Source organism: Periophthalmus magnuspinnatus, chromosome 24, assembly GCF_009829125.3.
Source record: "Periophthalmus magnuspinnatus isolate fPerMag1 chromosome 24, fPerMag1.2.pri, whole genome shotgun sequence".
Lineage (NCBI taxonomy): Eukaryota > Metazoa > Chordata > Actinopteri > Gobiiformes > Gobiidae > Periophthalmus > Periophthalmus magnuspinnatus.
In genome coordinates, this window is record NC_047149.1 from 635,565 (window position 1) to 658,836 (window position 23,272).

The window sequence follows — 23,272 nt, forward strand, 5'->3', positions numbered from 1 at the left end:
CAGGAGAGGGGAGAGGGAGGAATGTGGAAGAGATGGGACAGAGAGAAAGGAGCGGGAGAGGGGAGGAGAGAGGGAGTAACTCAAAAGAGATGGGACAGAGAGAGAGGAGAGGAGAGAGGGAGTAACGCGAATGAGATGGGACAGAGAGGAGAGGAGAGAGGGAGGAACGTGAAAGAGATGGGACAGAGAGAGAGACAGGAGAGGGGAGAGGGAGGAATGTGAAAGAGATGGGACAGAGAGAAAGGAGGGGGAGAGGGGAGGAGAGAGGGAGTAACTCAAAAGAGATGGGACAGAGAGAGACAGGAGAGGAGAGAGGGAGGAACGTGAAAGAGATGGGACAGAGAGAGAGAGGAGAGGAGAGAGGGAGTAACGCGAATGAGATGGGACAGAGAGGAGAGGAGAGAGGGAGGAACGTGAAAGAGATGGGACAGAGAGAGAGAGACAGGAGAGGGGAGAGGGAGGAATGTGGAAGAGATGGGACAGAGAGAAAGGAGCGGGAGAGGGGAGGAGAGAGGGAGTAACTCAAAAGAGATGGGACAGAGAGAGAGGAGAGGAGAGAGGGAGTAACGCGAATGAGATGGGACAGAGAGGAGAGGAGAGAGGGAGGAACGTGAAAGAGATGGGACAGAGAGAGACAGGAGAGGGGAGAGGGAGGAATGTGAAAGAGATGGGACAGAGAGAAAGGAGGGGGAGAGGGGAGGAGAGAGGGAGTAACTCAAAAGAGATGGGACAGAGAGAGACAGGAGAGGAGAGAGGGAGGAACGTGAAAGAGATGGGACAGAGAGAAAGGAGCGGGAGAGGGGAGGAGAGAGGGAGTAACTCAAAAGAGATGGGACAGAGAGAGAGACAGGAGAGGAGAGAGGGAGGAACGTGAAAGAGATGGGACAGAGAGAGAGGGAGAGAGGAGAGAAGAGAGGGAGGAACATGAAAGAGATGGGACAGTGAGAGAGGAGAAAGGAGGGGGAGAGGGGAGAAGGACTAACAAGAAAGACATGGGACAGAGAGGGAGAGAGGAGAGGAGAGAGGGAGGGGTGAGAGGAGGGGAGCGAGAGAGAGGAACATGAAAGAGATGGGACAGAGAGAGAGGAGGGGAGCGAGAGAGAGGAACATGAAAGAGATGGGACAGAGAGAGAGGAGGGGAGCGAGAGAGAGGAACATGAAAGAGATGGGACAGAGAGAGAGGAGGGGAGCGAGAGAGAGAAACATGAAAGAGATGGGACAGAGAGGAGAGGAGAGAGGGCGGAACGTGAAAGAGATGGGACAGTGAGAGAGGAGAGAGAAGAGGAGAGGAGAGAGGGAGGAACGTGAAAGAGATGGGACAGAGAGAGAGAGAGAGAGGAGGGGAGCGAGAGAGAGGAACATGAAAGAGATGGGACAGAGAGAGAGGAGAGAAGAGAGGGAGGAACGTGAACAAGATAGGACAGAGAGAGAGGAGAGAATGGGGAGAGAAGAGGAGAGGAGAGAGGGAGGAACGTGAAAGAGATGGGACAGTGAGAGAGGGGAGAGAAGAGGAGAGAGGGAGGGGTGACAGGAGAGAGAAAGAGAGGAACATGAAAGAGATGGGACAGAGAGAAAGGAGAGGAGAGAGGGAGGAACGCAAGCGAGATAGGACAAAGACAGAGGAGAGGAAGGGGAGAGAAGAGGAGAGGAGAGAGGGAGGAACATGAAAGAGAAGGGACAGTGAGAGGGGAGGGGAGAGGAGAGAGGGAGGGGTGAGAGGAGAGAGAGAGGAATGTGAAAGAGATGGGACAGAGAAAGAGAGGGGGAGAAACGTGAAAGAGATGGGACAGAGAGGGAGAGAGGAGAGGAGAGAGGGAGTGGTGACAGGAGAGAGAGAAAGAGAGGAACATGAAAGAGATGGGACAGAGAAAAAGAGAGGAGAGGAGAGAGCGAGGAATGCAAATGAGATAGGGCAAAGAGAGAGGAGAGGAAGGGGAGAGAAGAGGAGGGGAGAGAGGGAGAAACGTGAAAGAGATGGGACAGAGAGAGAGGAGAGGAAGGGGAGAGAAGAGGAGAGATGGAGGAACGTGAAAGACATGGGACAGTGAGAGAGGAGAGAGGGAGGGGTGAGAGGAGACGAGACAGAGGAACATGAAAGAGATGGGACAGAGAGAGGGGGAGGGGGTGAGATGAAGGGGAGGAGAGAGGCAGTAACTCAAAAGAGATGGGACAGAGAGAGAGAGGGGGGAGAGAAGAGGAGACAGGGAGTAAGGCAAAAAAGATGGGACAGAGAGCTTATATCCCTGTGCCTTTTTCTCATGACGCCTGACACCAGCAGAGAATAACTATGATGGGGGGGGGGGGGGGGGTAGAGAACTATTGGCACTTAAGCTTGCCCTGGAAAAATGCCGTCACTGGTTGGAGGGGGGCATCCTTTCTTGGTTTGGACTGATCACAAAAACTTAGCTTACATACAGTCAGCTAAACGAATGAATTCCCAGCAAGCCCATTACTCACTCTTTTTCAGTAGATTTAACTTCATCCTCTCGTATCGTCCAGGACCCGGCAATATCAAGCCAGATGCACTTTTCACGTGGGTGGTCGCGGCTGTTTACTGGGAGACTGAAGATCTGGTCCGGGAGGCTCAACATACTCAGCCTGCTCCAGGTAATGGCCCTCCCGGTACACTCTTTGTTCCAAATCTGTTGCGCTCCAAGGTACTGGAGTGGGTTCATTGCTCATGATTTGCCTGCCATCCAGGGGTCAATTGAACACTCTCACTGTTAAAACGGCACTTCTGGTGGTCCATGATCGGCAATTCATGGCCAAGTGTGGTGTTCCTGAGGGCATGGGCGCATCGGTTAGTCTTATCTCTGGCTTTCACCCCCAGACCAACGGACAGACTGAGTGAGCAAACCAAGACCTGGAGACGGCACAACACTGTGTGGTTTCCTCTAATCCCTCTACCTGGAGCACCTTCCTGACGTGGATCGAATACTCTCACAATTCTTTGGTGAGTTCTGCTACCGGCCTATCCCCTTTTCAACTCTCTCTAGGCTACCAGCCTCCACTCTTCTGTCTGATGAGAAGGACCTGGTATTGCCCTCCGTCCAACAACATCTCCAACGTTGCCACAGCGTCTGAAAAAGAACCAGGGCAGCCCTTCTCCAATCTGGGGCCAGGATGAAGGCAGCTGCAGACAAACACGGTTCTCCCGCTCCCCAATATGTAAAGGGATAAAAATATCCCTCTCAAAACAGATTCCCGGAAACTCTCTCCTCGCTTCTTGGGCCCCTTCAAAATCACCTGACACTCAGCGACAGATTGTCCGCCTATCCTCAGTGGTACTGCTCTGCTTGGCATTGTCTTGTTTTGCATTTATGACTTTTGTACTCAGTTGAATATATTTTGTTCATCGCCTGATCCTGCTCCCTGAAACTGCACAGGATCTCCGCCATCGACCCAGTTCTCCACAATCGGTAAGAATATCTCACACTCTGACCCCAGTATGGTCTTCCTTGTTTCTGACCACGCTACCCACGATCCGTTTGAAGTCTACTGCATACAACCCCGCTCTCAACTGTCTGCTCCGTCAACCTTCATTTGCATTCCACTATCTGTAAATAAACTTTGTTTAAACTGTTCACCCGTGTCTGAATCTTTGGTCCTCCTGTCAGTCGTTATGACACTAACAGAGTCTAACAGAGTCTAACAGAATCTGAGGAAGGTGAGCTTGCACCACTGTTTTATATTACTCGAAGAGTGGGCGTTAACATTCTATGGATTCTATGGAAATTTAAAGCAGTCAAACAATGTGATCACATCAGGAATTCAAACAATGTGATTGCATCAGTGTTCTATAATACCCAGAGTGGGGTGATATGGGATGTGTTCAAGGCTGCCACAGACAGTTTGGATGAGTACACATTCCATCATGCACCAGGGCGACTTTTAACAATGACAAACCCTGGTTCACACCCAGACTGAGACATCTGAGGAGGGAAAAGGAGATGGCTTTCAGGGCAGAAGATCGTGAAGGCTACAGGCGTTGCAAGTATGCTTTTAGCAAAGAGGTGGAAAAGGCTAAAGCAAAGTACAATACACGTCTGGAGCAGCAATTCTTCACCAACGACTCTGCTTCTGTCTGGAGAGGGCTTAGCCAAATCACCAACTACAGGCCCAAAGCCCCTCCCGCCTTGGACAACAAACAACTAGCAGAAAAGTTAAACAGATTTTATGCAAGGTTTGAAGTTTCACCCCCCCCCCTCACCAACATGTACATTACCTCCAAACCCACCTCGGACCCCCTCGGATCACTGGACTTAATGACTACAGACCTGTGGCGCTGATGTCTGTAGTCATGAAGTCATTTGAGCGCCTTGTCCTGCACCACCCCAAGTCCCTCACCTCCCCCCTCCTGGACCCTCTGCAGTTTGCCTACAGAGCCAATTGTTCTGTAGACGACGCCATTAACCTGGCCCTTCACTTCATCCTCCAGCATCTGGACTCCCCGGGAACCTATGCCAGGATCCTGTTTGTGGACTTCAGCTCTGCATTCAACACCATCCTCCCTGCTCTGCTCCAGGACAAGCTCGCTCAGCTCAATGTGCCTGACTCCTCCGTCAAACTGGTTAAGTTTGCGGATGACACCACCCTCATTGGACTCATCTCGGATGGCGATGAGTCTGCCTACAGGAGGGAGGTGGACCGGCTGGTGTCCTGTTGCAGCAGCAACAACCTGGAGCTTAACGCCCAGAAGACAGTGGAGATGATCGTGGACTTCAGGAAAGTCACAGCCCCCCTGCCTCCCCTCACCCTGACGGACTCCCCCATCACCACTGTGGACTCTTTCCACTTCCTGGGCACCTGCATCACCCAGGATCTCAAGTGGGAGCTGACCATCAGCTCCCTCATCAAGAAAGCCCAGCAGAGGATGTTCCACCTGCGACAGATGAGGAAACGCAAGCTGCCAGTCCAGATGATGGTGAAGTTTTACACGGCCATCATTGAGTCCATCCTCACCTCCTCCATCACTGTGTGGTTCGCTGGGGTCACTGCCAGGGACAGACAGACTGCAGCGCATTGTGCACTCTGCTGAGAAGGTGAGTGGCTGCAGCCTTCCATCTATAAAGGACCTGTACGTCTCCAGGACTTAGGGGCGAGCAGGCCGTATAGCAGCTGACACCTCTCACCCTGGACATGGACTATTTGAGCCACTTCCCTCTGGCAGGAGGCTACGGTCCATTGGGACCAGAACCTCTCGTCATAAGAACAGTTTCTTCCCCTCTGCAGTTTGTCTCATGAACACTTTATAATATCTGCACTATAGTGGACACTTTATAACACCGGTCACTTTAATAAGTCATGTTTGCACTGTTGTTCTGATGCTGCTGTTTTATATATTTTTCTCTTTAAGTATTTTATTTGATTTTTAAACTGTGAACTGTGTTCACAAACGATGGCAATAAAAGGATTCTGATTCTGATATATGGCCACTGCTGCATGGAAAACAGAAGCAAGAAAGTAAGCAATATTACATTTATATATTGTCCAAAAGACAGAGGAAGGGGGAGAGAAGAGGAGGGGGAGAGAGGGTGATGGATTCAAAATATATATTCAAGTTATATTATGTTATCTCACTGTTAATTTTAAAGGTACTGTAGGTACTGTAATGTAACTGTAGGTACTATAATCATTATATTCATTTCAACTATGTAAACTATGTAATCTGCACTAATGTTTGTTCTTGAGTCTTGCAGAAAATGTCTTTTGAAAGTTGCAGGATCCCACGGGAAGAATGTCACTCTGAACTTGCAAAACAGAAATATCTTGGGAATGACCTTTAGAAATGCAAAAAACAAAATATATTTCTCTGTGAATTTTGTCATATGTTTTTACACTGCTTGCAAAGTATGTAAAGTATGTCCCCCATCCCTTGAGAGTGCATTTGTAACTAGGGTTCCTAAGTAAATAAAAGGAGGAGAAAGAGGGTGGAGACTTCAGAAAGGAGTGCGAGGTTGTAACTGAAGGTGCTGCCTCCCCGCTCTTTCTCCTCAATATTGAGACAAAATAATCTCTCTTGTCTTCTCTTTTGAACTGTAATATAGGTTAAAAAGGTGAACCTATCAGAGGGAGTAAGGCAAATGAAATGGGGCAGAGAGAGAGAGAGAAGAGCAAGAGAGAGAGTCAGGGAGTATCAAAGAGAGGAGATGGGACAGCAAGAGGAAGACAGAGAGAGAGGGGGTACTATGTAGAATCAATTTTTTTGCGGATGATGCACAAATTTACATGCTGCTTAAGAAGGAAAATTCCTACAGTGCTAAAACACTCAGAGACTGTGTTGAGGAAATCAAAAATTGGATGTCTTTAAACTTGCTGTTCTTAAATGACAAAAAAAATGAAATTGTAGTGTTTGGGCCTAGTGAAGCAAACACCTTAAATACTGATCTTGGCTATCTTGCTCAATATGTGAAACCTGTTGTGACAAATCTTGGTGTGAGGTTGGATAATGATTTAAAACTTGATGTCCAGATTAGCGCTGTTGTCAAAACTAGCTTTTTTCAAATTCGTCAACTCGCGAAAGTCAAACCTGTTCTGTCACAGCATCATTTTGAGATTTTAATTCATGCTTTTATCACCAATTGTTTGGATTACTGCAATGCTCTTTATATTGGTCTGAACCAAACTTCTCTCGCACGTCTCCAACTTGTTCAAAATGCAGCTGCTCGCCTTTTAACTGGTACAAAAAACAGGAACACATTACTCCTGTTTTGATGTCCCTACACTGGCTCCCTGTCTCTCATCGAATTGATTTTAAAATTCTTCTGTTTGTCTTCATATGCCTCCACAGCCTCGCTCCACAATATCTGTCTGACCTGCTTCAACCCTATGCTCCTGCTCGCTCACTCAGGTCTGCAGATCTTTCACTGTTGGTGGTCCCCAAAATGAGGAGGAAACTTCGAGGAGACCCTGCCTTCTCTGTGGCTGGTCCCAAACTGTGGAACACGTTGCCCCTGCACATTAGACAGGCTGAGTCACTGTCTACTTTTAAATCAGTTCTTAAAACACACTTTTTTTCTTTAGCTTTTGACTGATATGTTGACTTTTATAGTGTACAGTTTGTAGTTATTTATTTGTATGTTTGTCATTTATCCATGTTTTTTAAAATGTCTGTTGTGTACTGCACTCTGGTCAACTCTGTTGTTTTTAAAGTGCATTAGAAATAAAGTTGGATTGGACTGGATTGGAATTTTTGCATATTTTCATCATGTTATAATGCTTCTCCTCATCAAAACATGCCTGAAGAGGTTTTTTTTTTTTAGATGTCTTCCATTGAGTAATCTAGCCATATCTCCAGGGCCCTATTCAAACCCTCTTTACTTTTAGCTGTAAGATTCTGTGCAGTGCTCCACCCTCAAGCCTATATCACCCAAGCTCCCACACGACAGTACTCCATAAATACTATATACAAAACAGTACAAAGCAACTTCACAACTGTACTACAATTGTAGTCAATGTGCAAGTGACAGGAGGAGGACGGGGGTCTGTCAGGCGCTCTGAATTTGGCTCAGGATTGCATACAACCACTGCACACAGGGGTGTAGATAATGTACTGCACTAGGGCAGCTCTGGTATTCTTAACTTTTAAACTTTGTATTAAAGAAGACCGACTGTGCTAAAGTCAGCTGAGTTCACCGTGTAGCTGTTGGTCCCTCCTATAGATAAACGCAGATCATTCTAGTAACATGTACCAAAATGACTACGCAACACTGTCGAATCCTACGAGTATCATCAATTAAGGAAATAAAATTGAAGAATGAAGTGCGTACATCAAAGTGGGTGTGTACTGCTGGCAGTAAAAACAAGGGTAATCAGAAAAATGGCATCTTGAAAATAAACAAATAAAGATTACTCAAACATACACAAATCGCTCCAAAAACAACTTCAGAGGGTCACTGAGAAGAAAACAACTATAACAAAAATAAAATAAAATTTTGCAGAATAGATCTGCTTTAAACTTTTTGCTTATTTACATAATCTTGCATATATTAATGAACTTTCAGTCACTGATCAATAACACATTAATCAGCATTCACAGTTTGAGTTCTCAGTCCTCCTTCACTGTTTGAAATAACCACATTAACACTTTATCTCACTTAAATACAGTGGTGGAAGAAGTAATGAATTCTGTTACCTAAGTAAAAGTACAGATACCGGAGCAAAAAAGAAAAATACTATATCACATTAAAAAAAAAAAATCTATTTAAGTAAAAGTATTAAAGTACCTGTTTAAAATGTATTTAAAGAGTGAAAAGAAAATGCATTTAGTGTAGGTTTGGAGGTCTAAGGTAGAGGTAGATCATTTTCTACCCGTTTTTATCTGTGTATTTTTGTTGCTCAAATTATAAAGGTGTTAAAAATAAACTCTGCGACTTTTCAGCAGGTCTCAAACAATCATAAAAAATCCTTTTACTTTTCAGTCCACTGCAAACATGTAGTCGAGTAGAAAGAATAGATACTACTTACCATTGTAAAGTGTGCTTAAGTAAAGTGCAGATACCTAAAGTTTGTACTTACATACAGTACACTACTACTTTTACTTCATTACGTTCCACCACTGCTTAGTAATTAATATGTGTTTTCTGTTAAATCTATCTCTGTTGTAAGTTGTAGACCATTAAAACAATCCTTAACTGTCCCAAGATGGCCGCCACATTTGCCACAGAGCATAGCCCGGTCCCTCTACAGTTCTACACTCCCACACTGCTTTGCTCCATCAGCCTGTGATTGGATCCACCTGTGCCAGCCTGGAGCAGTCAACAGGACTCCAGCTGCTACTCTCTCTAGACTTGTTTCATTTTTATTTCACTAAGAAGCAAAAAAACTGCAGTATTTTTAAAATGGGATTAGGATTCATGCTACGGTCAGTGTCCTTGTCAACTGAAATGCAAATTAATTTACAACATATTATCATTGTTTAGTGTTGTCAATGTTGTAGGTGGATACTTGTTGTAGCTTCAGTCTGTGCACAGAAGGAGCCACCCATACGTGAGTAATTTTTTTCATATTTAGCCTTAAAAAAATAAAATTTTATATATATATATATATATATATATATATATATATATATACATAATATAAATTTGAAAATGTGATTGAAAACATAACTGTCCATTTGCAGATATCTACAGTGAGTGTCTGGGAAACCTATTTCGTTTTGATGTGGGCCCGGTAACAGGAAGCAGACTGGAGATAGCTGCGTTTTACAGTGAGTATAAAATATATAAAAAGCTGTCATGAAAAGAGTTTTATTTAAAGGCACTGTATCAGATTTTCTTTTTTATGTGACAAACGGCGAGTTCATTTAAAACAGTTTGGAGTGGTCCAAAGTTATTCCTCAATTATCTTATACATTCCAACCATCCTAGGCAAGGCAAGTTTATTTGTATAGCACAATTCGTACACAAAGTAATTCAGTGCTTTACAGAATAAGAAGGACATTAAAATCACACAAATAAAAACATAAATAATCACAAATAATCCTAATGAGTTTATAAGCTCTTTGCAGAACTTTCAGACAGCTGTGCAGAGTTTTGCCATCACAGTAATGCTAACAACAACTACCATGCTAAAAGACACTTCCTGATTACCGGACAATAAAGACCTTTAGAATTAGATGAGGACAGCAGACACAGCGAATATTTTGACCTCAAAAGCTGCTTATACAATATATCTGTACAGGGATGAGATACATCTGGCCTCTGAAGTTGCATTTGGAGTGATTTATACATGCTTGAGCAATCATTAATCTTATTTTCAAGACCCCACATTGCTGATCAACTCCCGTTTTCACCGCCACTGGTACACGTCCACTGTGTTCTACTTTGTTCTACAAATGTATTCTTAATCTGTGATACATGTAGGATTCTGCAGTGTCATGTCATTTAGGTACAAATGAAGAAAAGAATCTGTTACATGCTAGTGTGATGTGCAGTTATCCATAGGAGGTGCCAACAACTTTTATGGTCTTGTTTTTATGACGTTTAAGACGACGTCAGCTCCCATTGGGCTCTGTAGTTTTCTGATCTGGTAGTAAAAAGACCTGTTGTTTTAGATAAATATTGCGATTTTAAAATGTGCAAATTATAACATAATAATTAAAACGAGAAATGTTGAATCATAATATGAAGACTAGACCACAATTAGATTTTTATCACAGTATCACCCAGCCCTACTCTCGCCTGTGTGTTGTCTCTGGTTTGGGACTGGACTGTCTATCTCTCTTCTGCTAACCCTTTGGCTTTGTGCTGCTGCCCCCCCCCCCTCCTGCCCCCCCCCCCCCCCCCCCTCCTGCTGCCCCCCCTCTCCTGCCCCCCCTCTCCTGCCCCCTGACTTCTCAGATGGATCTTGGGTGGTCCTGACCCGGAGCCTGGCCTCTCAGTGTGGTTTCAGCTTCAACATGGACTCCTCCAGAACAGTGCACATCTATGCCTCTGTGCTCAGCTGCTTCGCCCACAACCAGGTCTGCTAACTGTCTGTGCAGGGACCAGCAGGAAAGACTGTAGCTACTTGGACAAGTAGATTATGAAGACTGGTAGAGCAACCAAATGCAATGAATATAAGCCTAAAATCAATATTCTAACAACATAAGTATGCCGGTCTGACAGGGGTTAGGGGAGCGGTCTGACAGGGGTTAGGGGAGCGGTCTGACAGGGGTTAGGGGAGCGGTCTGACAGGGGTTAGGGGAGCGGTCTGACAGGGGTTAGGGGAGCGGTCTGACAGGGGTTAGGGGAGCGGTCTGACAGGGGTTAGGGGAGCGGTCTGACAGGGGTTAGGGGAGCGGTCTGACAGGGGTTAGGGGAGCGGTCTGACAGGGGTTAGGGGAGCGGTCTGACAGGGGTTAGGGGAGCGGTCTGACAGGGGTTAGGGGAGCGGTCTGACAGGGGTTAGGGGAGCGGTCTGACAGGGGTTAGGGGAGCGGTCTGACAGGGGTTAGGGGAGCGGTCTGACAGGGGTTAGGGGAGCGGTCTGACAGGGGTTAGGGGAGCGGTCTGACAGGGGTTAGGGGAGCAGTCTGACAGGGGTTAGGGGAGCGGTCTGACAGGGGTTAGGGGAGCGGTCTGACAGGGGTTAGGGGAGCGGTCTGACAGGGGAGCGGTCTGACAGGGGAGCGGTCTGACAGGGGAGCGGTCTGACAGGGGAGCGGTCTGACAGGGGAGCGGTCTGACAGGGGAGCGGTCTGACAGGGGAGCGGTCTGACAGACTGCCCCGGTCCCCCCTGTCAGACCGCTCCCCTGAGTGGAAGTGAATAGACGTGGGTTATACTCTGGCAGTGTACTGGTGCCCTGTAAAAAACACAATCCTCACATGTGGAACAGAAGGACCAGGAGTTCAGTCTGGAGCTGGAACTGAGACTGTCGAAAAACCAGGTCTACAACGTCTCACAGAGCTGCCAGTACAGAGACTGGGCCTCGAGGGAGGTGCTCTGCCACAGTGACCACATGGAGGTAGGTACTCCGTCAGGACTCTGAATCTGTGAGTTTTCCCTCAAGAGATTTTTATTAAAATACAGTAATGATTTTTAGAACCAATTTAAAACCTGTCTGAACTAATCTGAATCAGCCCAGTACCTGAACCTGTCCAGGTGTAGTGAAGGTCTAGTCCAGACCCAATCAGTACTCTGTGTGTGGTTTCAGGTGTCAGTGCAAAGGGTGCTGCCAGATGACCACATCCTACCAAAGTTCTTGACCTATGAGAGTAGGTCCTTGGATCCCAGACGAGAGGCACAGGTGAGAGTACCTGATCATGCACACATGTATATTCAAGGATGGAGGGTGTTCTACCAACTTTCCATGGAGATGTTATTGCTCATTGATGTTTTTGCCCTGTACCTGTTTTTCAGCTAAATGTGTGTTGCCGCAGTACAGATATACTGTGTAGGCAGCTCTTGAGATCAAAAGTCTGCTGATCAGGGACCAAAGCTGTGCCATGATGCTAAAGCTAACAAGAGCTAGCGCACTAACACATACTTCCTGAGAGTTGTGAAAAGCACTTAGAAACTCACGGTGAATAATTAGGATGCTCTGAATGCATAAGGTCAGTGAGGAATCATTTTGGAACACTACAAACAGATCTGCTGCAGTGCATGTATTATGTGAGCAGGGTCTCATTGCATCAGATCCGACTATTAACTTGGCCTGGTGGCGTCACCTTCTTGTCTCCATGGTAATGGAGAAGTTTCACATACTGTGGAACATTCTAATCAAAATGAAAACCTCTCCATGGACACCAGCAAGTGATGGACCCACCACCAGAGAAGTGACAGTGAACCTGTCACTTTGTCACTGCTTGTATATTACTGTGTGGCTAATGAGCTGTGTATTTTCCTTACTATGGGCTATTAACTCCTAACACACATTTAGATCAGTGTTATTTTTTACTGTTTTGAAAATGCTATATTTGCTGAAAACAGCATCAATAGTTATGAATCATGTTAATACGCTGAGTCTCCTCTCTCTTTGGTGTGAGCTCAATCACAACCCTATCAACTGCAACTCACTAAAGAAACTACTGCACATCACACCAGCTTTGTCAAGTTGCTGTGTATAGTTTTGTATCCTGCTTTTGTATATTTATAGAGAAATATGTGGGAGCATGGGTGACGTAGGCTTGTGGGTGGAGCATTACACAGAATCTTACAGCTAAACGTAAAGAGGGTTCAATTAGGGCTCGGGAGAGAACTCTAAAATACTCAATGCATGGATAACATTTAAAACCTCTCTTCTGGCATGTTTTTTTAATGAGGGGACAATGTTATAACATGGTAGTAAGCTAAAAAAAAATAAAATAAATTCTGCACAATACCCCATAAAGCTCATATGTGTCCCTCAGAAGCAGCCCATGGACCCAGGCTTCCTCTCCACCACTGTGCTATTCCTCTCATCAGACAAGGAGCGCTCCCTGGACGTGACTGAGGTGCTTAGCAGAGGATACGGCTTCAGGCTCACTCACAGCAGACTCGTCCTCCGCAGCCCCCTGTCCACAGCAGAGACCTATGTCCAGCAGGTCAGCAAACCATGTTCTAATGGTGCTTCCCCATAAAAATCATACATTTAGTTTTGGTGGTTTGCTGAGGGACATCCCTGTATCCGCCTGTAGGTGTCCAGTGTGCCCATGACTGTGTTGAGGACCTCCACTCTGTTTGGGACCAAGTGGCTGACCTCTCAGGTCAATGCTGCAGCGGCCTGTCCCATCCTGCCAGGTCAATTATCCACTGCTCTGCACCTTCCTGCATCCTCGGATCGGGCTCTCTGCTCGTCGGGCTCTCTGCTCGTCGGGCTCTCTGCTCGTCGGGCTCTCTGCTCGTCGGGCTCTCTGCTCGTCGGGCTCTCTGCTCGTCGGGCTCTCTGCTCGTCGGGCTCTCTGCTCGTCGGGCTCTCTGCTCGTCGGGCTCTCTGCTCGTCGGGCTCTCTGCTCGTCGGGCTCTCTGCTCGTCGGGCTCTCTGCTCGTCGGGCTCTCTGCTCGTCGGGCTCTCTGCTCGTCGGGCTCTCTGCTCGTCGGGCTCTCTGCTCGTCGGGCTCTCTGCTCGTCGGGCTCTCTGCTCGTCGGGCTCTCTGCTCGTCGGGCTCTCTGCTCGTCGGGCTCTCTGCTCGTCGGGCTCTCTGCTCGTCGGGCTCTCTGCTCGTCGGGCTCTCTGCTCGTCGGGCTCTCTGCTCGTCGGGCTCTCTGCTCGTCGGGCTCTCTGCTCGTCGGGCTCTCTGCTCGTCGGGCTCTCTGCTCGTCGGGCTCTCTGCTCGTCGGGCTCTCTGCTCGTCGGGCTCTCTGCTCCTTACATTTCTATCTCCAGTGTCAATACCCAAGTGAGTACCAATATGTTGTTTATGTTCCTTGTGAGTAAGCCTATGAATGTCCTTATCCTTATCCACAAGCCTGTCTCTTCATTTGGCCTGATAGAGGGCCTCTTCCTGCTTGTTTATATGGAAATGTTGTTCCTTTTGTCATAATATTCCACAGTATGACAACTTCTGAGAATGGGGAATATTCTGTACTAATCCTTTATTAGTCTGTATACATCTGCAACGATGTAGACACATCTTCAGGCATGTTTGTAATGAGATATTACAAAAATCAGAAAATGGTCTAATATAGGCCATTTTAAAGGTAGATCCATTTATACCATGCTATAGAACAGTGTATTTCAACCTTTTTTGAGCCAAGGCACATTTTTTTTTTTCATTGAAAAAATTACGAGGCACACCATCAGCAGAAAATGTAAAAAATTAAACTGATAAGAATGACTTTATATTGTAAATATAGGCTATGAAGTGTTTTGAATAGGAATCAAAGAAAAAGCATTTTATAACAAAATATTTCTACTCACTCAGTGTGAAACCTGGGCCTGTTTGGATGAACATAGAGCTGATATCCTGGCAGGAATTGAAGAAAGACACTCTCCATTTTTAATTTTTATAGCAGTCAGGCTTGAAAAGCTCACCTCACACAGATATGTCGTGGAAAATAGGAGCAATGTCAAAATAGCTTTGTTTGCCATAATGGGGAACTCCTTGGCAGTGGCTAACCAAAAACTGTCCAAAGGTAAATCAGCGAAGCTTAGCTTTAAACCACAGTTTTGTTTTAGTTCCTCCTGCTCCTGTAAAGTCATTTCCTTTCCACCATCTGATGCTGAGCTATAGGGGTCCCTAACCCAGTGGAGGCTGAAGAAAAACATTTAAAAACTTTTGAGGAGAAGCTGTAATTTTAACTATTATATCACAATGCAGCAGTGTTAACATCTTGCCATTGCTTGGTGAGTGGCAACATGTATAAAGTGGTAATCTTGAAATGTTAAGAGTTTTACCTTTGAACAGAATTCATTTATTTTATATGTACTTGTAAGCAGGTTTTCATTTCGGCCTTGCATTTGTGTGTTCAGTTCATACAGATGATGAAAAATATCTACCAAGTATGCCAGCCTTGCACACCACTCATCACTTGCCAGCAGTTTTGCATAATTAGTGTTTCTGACAAATGAAACGTCTAAGTTCCTCCTGCAGCTCATACACACGGGCCAATACCTTGCTGCATGACAATCTCTGGACCTCAGTATGAAACAGCACGGCTTTATGCTCCGCTCCCATTTCCTCACACAAAGATGCAAATAAGCCACTTTTCACGGGTCGTGACTTTACAAAGTTTACCATGCGCACAACATCCAACACAGGAACTAGATCTGCTGGTGAAGTCTTGGCTACAAGGGCTTCACGGTGTAAAAAACAGTGCGTAACAATCACATCTGGGTTTCTTTCCTTCACTCTGCTTACAAAGCCTTTGGTGCGCTTGACCATAGCTGCAGCTCCATCAGTTAAAACACTTGAGCAGTTTTCCCACTTAAGTCCTCCTTGTTCAAGATATTCTGATATGACCAGAAAAATTTCATCTGTTTTTTTCTGGTAATGCCTTGCAAAAAAGTTTTCTGATCACGTCTCCATCAATAAAACACACACTGACCAAGAGCTGAGCGTGCCCACTAATATCAGACTCATCAAGCTGCAATGCAAATTTTTACTGATACGGATCTTTTCCAAAACCACACTTTCAATATCTGCAGACATGTCATACGTCTGGAAATTGTCATCAGAGAGGAACTTTGGCTATTTCTTTAGCTGCTTCAGGTCCGAGCATCTCATAATGGCTTTGCAGTCGGGAAGTATTAATGTCTCTGCCACAGTGTGTGCCTTTTTTGACTTCGCTACAAGTTCAGCAATGTGGTAGCTAGCTTTAAGGGCTCTCTCATTTACCATTGTTTTTCCTCATGATAGTTGCCTGTTTCTCCATGCGTTTACACAGGCGAACAAAATAGTCCACATTCTTGTTTTAAAGATGCCGTTTAAGCTTACTTGGGGCCAAAGCACTGTTGGATAGCTTTTCACCACACACCAAGCACAACAGAGTCTGTTTTATTGGTTTTCCAGTGAAGGTAAATACAAATGAAATGTAGCTTTAGCTGTATTGCTTTGCACTAGAGATTTTGCTTTCTTTTGACCTCCACTCATACTTGGGCCTTCATCTGGGTCTGCGTTTTACCCAGGGTCCAGTTCAAAGTTGGCGTCTTTCCTTTTCAAAAACTTTTGCATCACTCTCAACGTATAGTCTCGCTAGTCACAATGCCACTGTCACCTGACGCATCCATGTATTACTAATTCTCTTGACTCAAAGTGAAATCAATTGGCAGCTACTTATTAGCTACCTGCTACCACCTACTGATATAGAAGAGTATTACATGGTTATTCTGCCAATCGCTAGATGGCAAACATTCGACAACGGCACATTATTTGCAGATAATTTGTTTTCAAAAAATATATTTTTGGCCCAATTAGCTGAAATAGGATAATATCCCATGGCACACCAGACAATATCTCACAGCACGCTAGTGTGCTGCGACACAGTAGTTGAAAAACACTGCTGTAGAATATGGTTGGCAGACACATTTTATATTGCAACAAACTCAATATCACACAAGGCACTGAGGTTCTCCTCTGCTTATGATAAAAATGCATTTTAAAATATGATAAAGAAAAACTCAATGATTTTCAAGTTCAAAATTAGCCCAGATTTAGTCCTGGATTTAAGTTTTTATTTTGACAGTATGTTTTAATATAGCAAATTACAGAGTAAAGAGTATATTAAAATATCGCAGTGATATCGATATTGCAGTTCTTAACAGCCATATCACAAAAATGTCCAGTATCGTGCACCCTACTGTGGAACATTCCAGGCAAAGCAGTACCATTTTGATGTGAGAAGGTGATGGACTCCCCCATTAGAAATTGATATATTTGATATATAACTGCTGGGCATTGATTCTTGGTTCTCTGTGCGCAGGTGGTGTCTTGTTTAGGGACAGCGCCATCCACTGGTCACTGCCCTGGCGCATCTCCCCCCTGCTGTCCTCAGGTCAGATCACTCTGTTGGATGTGGGGATGGGCGTGAATGGGCAGAGGCTGAGGCCCGCTGACCTGAAGGCCCGTGGGTACACTCTCACTGTGGGGGACCCCTACATCGTGGTGCAGATCCCCATTGGAGCCGAAGGAGGCCACTACAAGGTATGTTATTAATGAAACAAATCTTGTATCATTGAATTACAGAAAAATTAAGCAACATTTCTTTCTGTGCAAGATTATGGAGATATACACAACCTGTTAGTGTTTAGACACACCCTCTCATTCAATCTTGTTTTTTTACTACTTTTTACATTTTCTATACATACAGAAGACTTCAAATATATGAAGTAAGATATAAGGAATTATGTAGCAAAGTGTAATAGCTCATCTAAATTTTTATTTCTTCCCACATATTTGAGCAAAATGTGGCTTGTCCCGGTACTGATATATTGTATAAGCAGTTCTTGAGGTCAAAGGTGTTCTGTGTACTGTTTGAGTGTCAGGAAGTGTGCTGTTCGCATGCTACTTGCCAGCTTTACTGTATTCTAAGAAAGGTGCTCATAATCATCATGAATAGTTACGATGCTCTAAATGTGTAAGGTTGAGTAACTTTTGACCACTGCAAACCATTTAAAATGAACTAGTTCTGTTTTTCTTGCTTTTTAAGTCTGTATAAATCAGGTACAGAACCTTTTTAAATGATTAAAACCATCTGCAACATTAAAATAACAACAAAATACATGCATTTTCAGGTATTTCATTTTTTTAACCTAATAGGAACCTGTGTGTTTCAGAGTGTGGTGCAGGACGGCATGTACCTGATGTCCTACCGCGTAGAGCCCATGATAGAGCTGCTGTGGACAGAGGACATGTCCTTTGAACGCACCCGATACAAGGTCCTGTTCCCCATCAGCACCCCCCTGCTCCACCTGCCCCCCCAAGTCTCTCAGGGTAAGAACCACCCCCCGCCATACTCACCCCTCCCCAAGTCTCCCAGAGAAAGAACCCCCCCCTGCTCTACCTGCCTCCCAAGTCTCCCATGGTTAGGGTTAGAGTTGGCAGTAGTACGAACCTGTACAAGGTCCGCCCACAAGCCTACGTCACCCATGCTCAGACAGAATTGAAGCTTTGTTACTCAAGTTAGACTTTAATCTGAGCTTTGTTTAAACATAATCTGACCTAATTTTGCTGAAATGACAAAAGTTGAGCTGATTTGTGCTGTTAAACAAGTCCCCTTCAAATAACATTAGTTGCTAGCTAGCGTTAGCTAACAGTTTTTCAGTTAGTAACTGTCAGCTTTTTATTGAAAATCAAACACCTAGACAGGACCATGAACGCTTAAATTCATCTCAGGCTGCTGAAATGTGTTGCTTAAATCCATTTTGTATTGAGTTTTCAAACTATCTTAAGCTTTTTGGAAGTGTTTGCTAATGTGCATTCTGTTACCTTGGTGATGCTGAACAGTCCACCATAGAGATACATGTAGAGGTCTGTGAGATGTTCCTGCAAAGTGTCAATGCAATCTAAAGTACTTCACTCTGCTACCTTCTATTTGAGCCTCCCTCTCTCAGATACAGATCCTCCAGAGAAAATTTTTAAGGTCTCCATTGGACCTTTTGCTCCTGACGTGGTTCTGCTCAACATCTCATTCCCCTCGGAGAGCCTGAGCCTGGAGCAGAGCATCTCCAGAGGGTTCAAGGTGCAGGAGCAGGCCCAGGCGCACAGCAGCCTGAAGACCTTCTCTGTTCACCTGCCTCTCACAGACACAGCAGTGCTGAAGACGGTGAGCCAAATAACATCATAATATAGATCAGAAAATGGCTTAATATAGGCCTTTTAAATCAAATATGGTGTTTCCTCATCAAACTCCCTGGAGCTGTTTCATTCACACAGTCTAAATATACAGGGTTTGTGTGTTAAATGAGTTCTTCTCTCAAACTGAAAATCCTCTGTTCCTCCTCGTGATGTCATCATGTGGTAATACAGGAAGTGCACCACTGTGTTTTTAAACTCCATACACCTTCACTAGGATCATTTGGATGACTACAGCCCTGCAACTGCAAATCTACTGAACAAATGGTAAGGTAGTTTTTAAAATACCACTACATGACATCGCAAGGTGGAACAGAGCATTTTGAGCTTTGGAGATGTAGACGTTACTCAAAAATGTGTGAAGGAAATGACTATATATTGAGGAGCTAACAACATACAATGGGACAAAAACGTATTTAGTCAGCCACCAACCACTTAAACTATGAGAGACAGGATGAGAAAAAATCCAGAAAATCACGTTGATTTTTAAATAATTTATTTGCAAATTATGGTGGAAAATAAGACTTGCAGAGAATGTTTGATCTCTGTCATTGCCAACAAGGTTTTCACTCACTGTTGCTGGTAGTTTGGTCCATATCTCCTGTAGAGCAGTGATGTTTTGGGGCTGTCACTGCGCAACACGGACTTTCAACTCCCTCCAAAGATTTTCTATAGGGTTGAGATCTGGAGACTGGATAGGTCACTCCAGGACCTTGAAATGCTTCTGACAAAGCCACTCCTTCGTTGCCCGGTCCGTGTGTTTGGGATCATTGTCATACTGAAAGACCCAGCCACGTTTCATCTTCAGTGCCCTTGCTGATGGAAGGAAGTTTTAACTTAAAATCTCACAATACATGGCCCCATTCATTCTTTTGCTTTTCACAGATCAGTCGTCCTGGTCCCTTTGCAGAAAAATAGCCCCAAATCATGATCTTTCTACCATGTTTCACAGTAGGTATGGTGTTCTTTGGATGCAACTTGGCAATCTTTGAGATGAGTTTTTACCAAAAGGTTCTATTTTGGTTTCATCTGACCATATGATATTCTCCCAATCCTCTTCTGAATCATCCAAATGCTCTCTAGCAAACTTCACCTGCTTAAGCCTGTACATCTCTAAGCCCGTCTGGACACGTCTGGCACAGCAGGATTTGAGTCCCTGGCCGGCGTGGTGTTACTGATGCTGCCTTTGTTACTTTGGTCCCAGCTCTCTGCAGGTCATTCACTAGGTCGCCCCGTGTGGTTCTGGGATTTTTGCTCACTGTTCTTGTGATCATTTTGACCCCATGTTGTGAGATACAAAGAGAAATTAAAGCATGTCATGCAAGAGCTCGGGTCTCAGGAGGTTAAATCAAACTTGAATATTTCAACAGTTATCCATAGGAGAGGCCGACGGTAGCGCTTTGTTGTGATGACATTTACGATGACATCAGCTCACATTGGGCACCGCAGTTTTCTAATGCGGAAATCAGCAGACTTGTTTATTTTTAGTCGTATTAGATGAAGATTGCAATTTAAAATGTGCAAGTTATAACAATGTTCTAAGAGTGTCATAGATTATAACTATATATATCACAAACGACCTCCTCCTCTCTGCTGACTCTGGTTCACTCTCCATCCTCCTCCTGCTAGATCTCAGTGCAGCATTTGACACCATTTCACACTCCATCCTCCTTGACAGACTTTCCTCCATTGGTGTCTCTGGTACTCCCCTCTCCTGGTTCCACTCCTACCTCTCAGATCGCTCTCAGTTTATTCAGCTCAAGTCATTCACCTCACACCCCTTCCCTGTCACATCAGGTGTTCCTCAGGGTTCTGTCCTTGGTCCTCTGCTCTTTCTAATCTATCTTCTCCCCCTTGGTTCCATCTTTAGAAAACACCACATTCACTTTCACTGTTACGCGGATGACACCCAGCTCTACATTTCCAGTAAACCCAACTCTACACTTCCACCCTCCTCCCCGACAGACTGCCTCACAGAATTACAAACCTGGTTCACCTCAAACTTAACGGCAATAAAACAGAACTCTTACTCGTCGGCACCAAATCCACCCTAAGCAAAATAAATCCTTTTTCCATATCTATTGATGGCTCCTCTATCTCCCCCTCCCCTCAGGTAAAGAGTCTGGGTGTCATCCTCGACAGCACACTTTCCTTCACCTCCCATATCAACATCACCCGGTCCGCCTATTTCCACATCAGAAACATCCTCCGTCCCTCACTCACCCCACACACCACCGCCATCCTCATCCATAGCCTGGTCACTTCCCGTATTGATTATTGCAATTCTCTTCTGTTCGGACTCCCACAGAAATCACTCCATAAACTCCAACTGGTCCAAAACTCAGCTGCCCGCATTATCACACACACACCCTCCCATCACCACATCACACCTGTCCTGCACCAGCTCCACTGGCTCCCCATCACGCACCGCATACACTACAAAATCATACTCCTCACATACAAAGCTCTCCACAACCTGGCCCCTCCATACCTGTCCGACCTCATTCACATCTTCACACCTGCCCGCTCCCTCCGCTCCTCCTCTTCCCTGCACCTCACTGTCCCTCCTGCCCGTCTTGTCACTATGGGGAGCAGAGCAGCTGAAGGCTCTGGAACTCCCTCCCCCATGACCTCCGCAACACACACTCACTCCCACACTTCAAATCTAAACTCAAAACTCATCTGTTTAGAAAGGCCTTCTCATCCTGACCACTCTGACATAACTGCTCTGTCTTTTAATCTATATTTGTTTTTAAATGTATTTTTAATCATTTTACATTGTTCTATTTGTATTGTGTATATATGTATGTACGGCGACCTTGAGAGCCCTGAAAGGCGCCTAACAAATAAAATGTATTATTATTATAGCAACTGAGTGATCTGGTAAAGTGTGTGTTTTAATCTCTAGATGCAGAAGCACTCGGACCTCGTGGTTTACTCTGCCCACGTGACATTTGGCTTCCTGGTGTTACCAGAGCTCCAGTCATTTTACCTCTCTACGTCTCTGGAGGCTCAACTCATGGACACAGGTTAGTTCTGTTAACTCACATTATGCAACATCATTACTTTTAAGTAATCTATATATAATTTGCAAAGGGTGACACTTTCCTTTGGAACTGAGGTACAAGTTTTAAAAAGGTGAAAAATAGAAATGGTTCATTTTAAATGATTTGCTGTGGTACAAACCTATTCTTGACTTACCTTTCCGAGCATCCTAATTAACCTAATTAAGTGCTTTTGATGACTTTGAGACCAGTGTGGAATTTCACTTACTAGCATGCTAACCACACTCTTTCAGATTATTTCAGATTACAATAAAATGCAGACAGAACCTAGCTGAATTTTGCAAACATGAATATTATATAATCAGCTCTTGAGGTTTAAAAAAGTTAGACATTTTTATGCTTTCAAAATGGATGCTTCGTTAAGAGATCGTCATGATCACACCCTGAGACTTGTAAATTCTTTTAACAACTTTTGATCCCAGATATGTCCTGATGATGCTGCCTCAGTTTGGAGTCCATCTGATCAAAACTTTAGGACACGTTCGTTAAAGAACAAGCTCTAGATTTTGGACGTCTCAAGTTTGATATAATATGGCCGACATCCTGTGTGTTTTAGGGCAGGGCCATAATATACTTGTTTTGTCTCTTGAGAAGCTCTATGTATCTGCCAATTTTAATTTTCAAGAGGGCGCCACTGAGCCATCCTGCCACTAGAATTCTTGGCTTTGTTATGCAACTTAAATTTTAGTCAATCTCTAATTTTGAGATTTTGACGAATTTTTCTGTCTCTTGGACAATTTAGCTAGCGGAAATAATTTTTTCATGTGTAAAGGATAAATTAGAATTATGGGACTTTGTCACATTGTTATCCATTATGAAGAGCCTCTCTGTAAATTATTTCACAAGGCCATGACAGATAGATGGCTTTTTTGAATTGTTTAAAATGAAATTTGAGGGTGGGGCCATAATATTTTTTTACACATCCTGACGTGATCCATTTTTGATGCTATTAGGTTTCATTTGTGATGACATTTTTCTGGGCCGGGCTCCCATTGGTACAATATAAATCGATTCTTGAGGTGGCACTACTGGGCTGTCTTTCAATATTTTTATAGGACTTTACTCAAAATTAGAGCTTCTTGAACTCTAATTTTCGATACCACTTGTCTATAAATATAGCATGTTTACTGCTTGTTGTTTTTTTTGTTTTGTTTTTTTGCCATTTCCCCCAAAATTGTACATTTACAACAGGGCTCTTGGATGTGTCGCTGACTCACCCTCCTCACACATTCATGCTTGGATCCCAATTATAAACTACACCAAAAATAAGACAAAAAATAAAAAACAAGTCCACTTCCGTGTTATTCAATTCATTTATTTTTGTAACGCCCAAAATCACAACAACAGTTGTCTCGAAGGGCGTTCATGTTTTGGTTGATGGGGGAAACCGGAGTACCCAGAGGAAACCCATCCAGACACGGGGAGAAACATGAAAAACTCCACACAGAAGGGCCTGGTGACCCGGGGATCGAACCAAACCCTCTTGCTGTGAGGCATGAGTGTTGCCACTCAGC

General features: G+C 44.6%; 1 protein-coding gene across 1 annotated transcript in view; it reads left to right on the forward strand.

Moving 5' to 3' along the window:
* Positions 1 to 8,680: 8,680 nt before the first annotated feature.
* zpax2 (zona pellucida protein AX 2) overlaps positions 8,681 to 23,272 on the forward strand; it is a 31,756-nt gene continuing 17,164 nt past the window's right edge. Inside the window, exons 1-12 of the mRNA XM_055232085.1 lie at positions 8,681 to 8,863; positions 8,939 to 8,988; positions 9,122 to 9,208; positions 10,341 to 10,462; positions 11,319 to 11,447; positions 11,637 to 11,729; positions 12,832 to 13,005; positions 13,099 to 13,201; positions 16,823 to 17,043; positions 17,676 to 17,832; positions 18,453 to 18,664; positions 21,602 to 21,722. Of these exons, the coding sequence (XP_055088060.1) occupies positions 8,841 to 8,863; positions 8,939 to 8,988; positions 9,122 to 9,208; positions 10,341 to 10,462; positions 11,319 to 11,447; positions 11,637 to 11,729; positions 12,832 to 13,005; positions 13,099 to 13,201; positions 16,823 to 17,043; positions 17,676 to 17,832; positions 18,453 to 18,664; positions 21,602 to 21,722 (1,492 nt within the window). The 5' untranslated portion in view covers positions 8,681 to 8,840. The remainder of the gene's footprint in view (positions 8,864 to 8,938; positions 8,989 to 9,121; positions 9,209 to 10,340; positions 10,463 to 11,318; positions 11,448 to 11,636; positions 11,730 to 12,831; positions 13,006 to 13,098; positions 13,202 to 16,822; positions 17,044 to 17,675; positions 17,833 to 18,452; positions 18,665 to 21,601; positions 21,723 to 23,272) is intronic.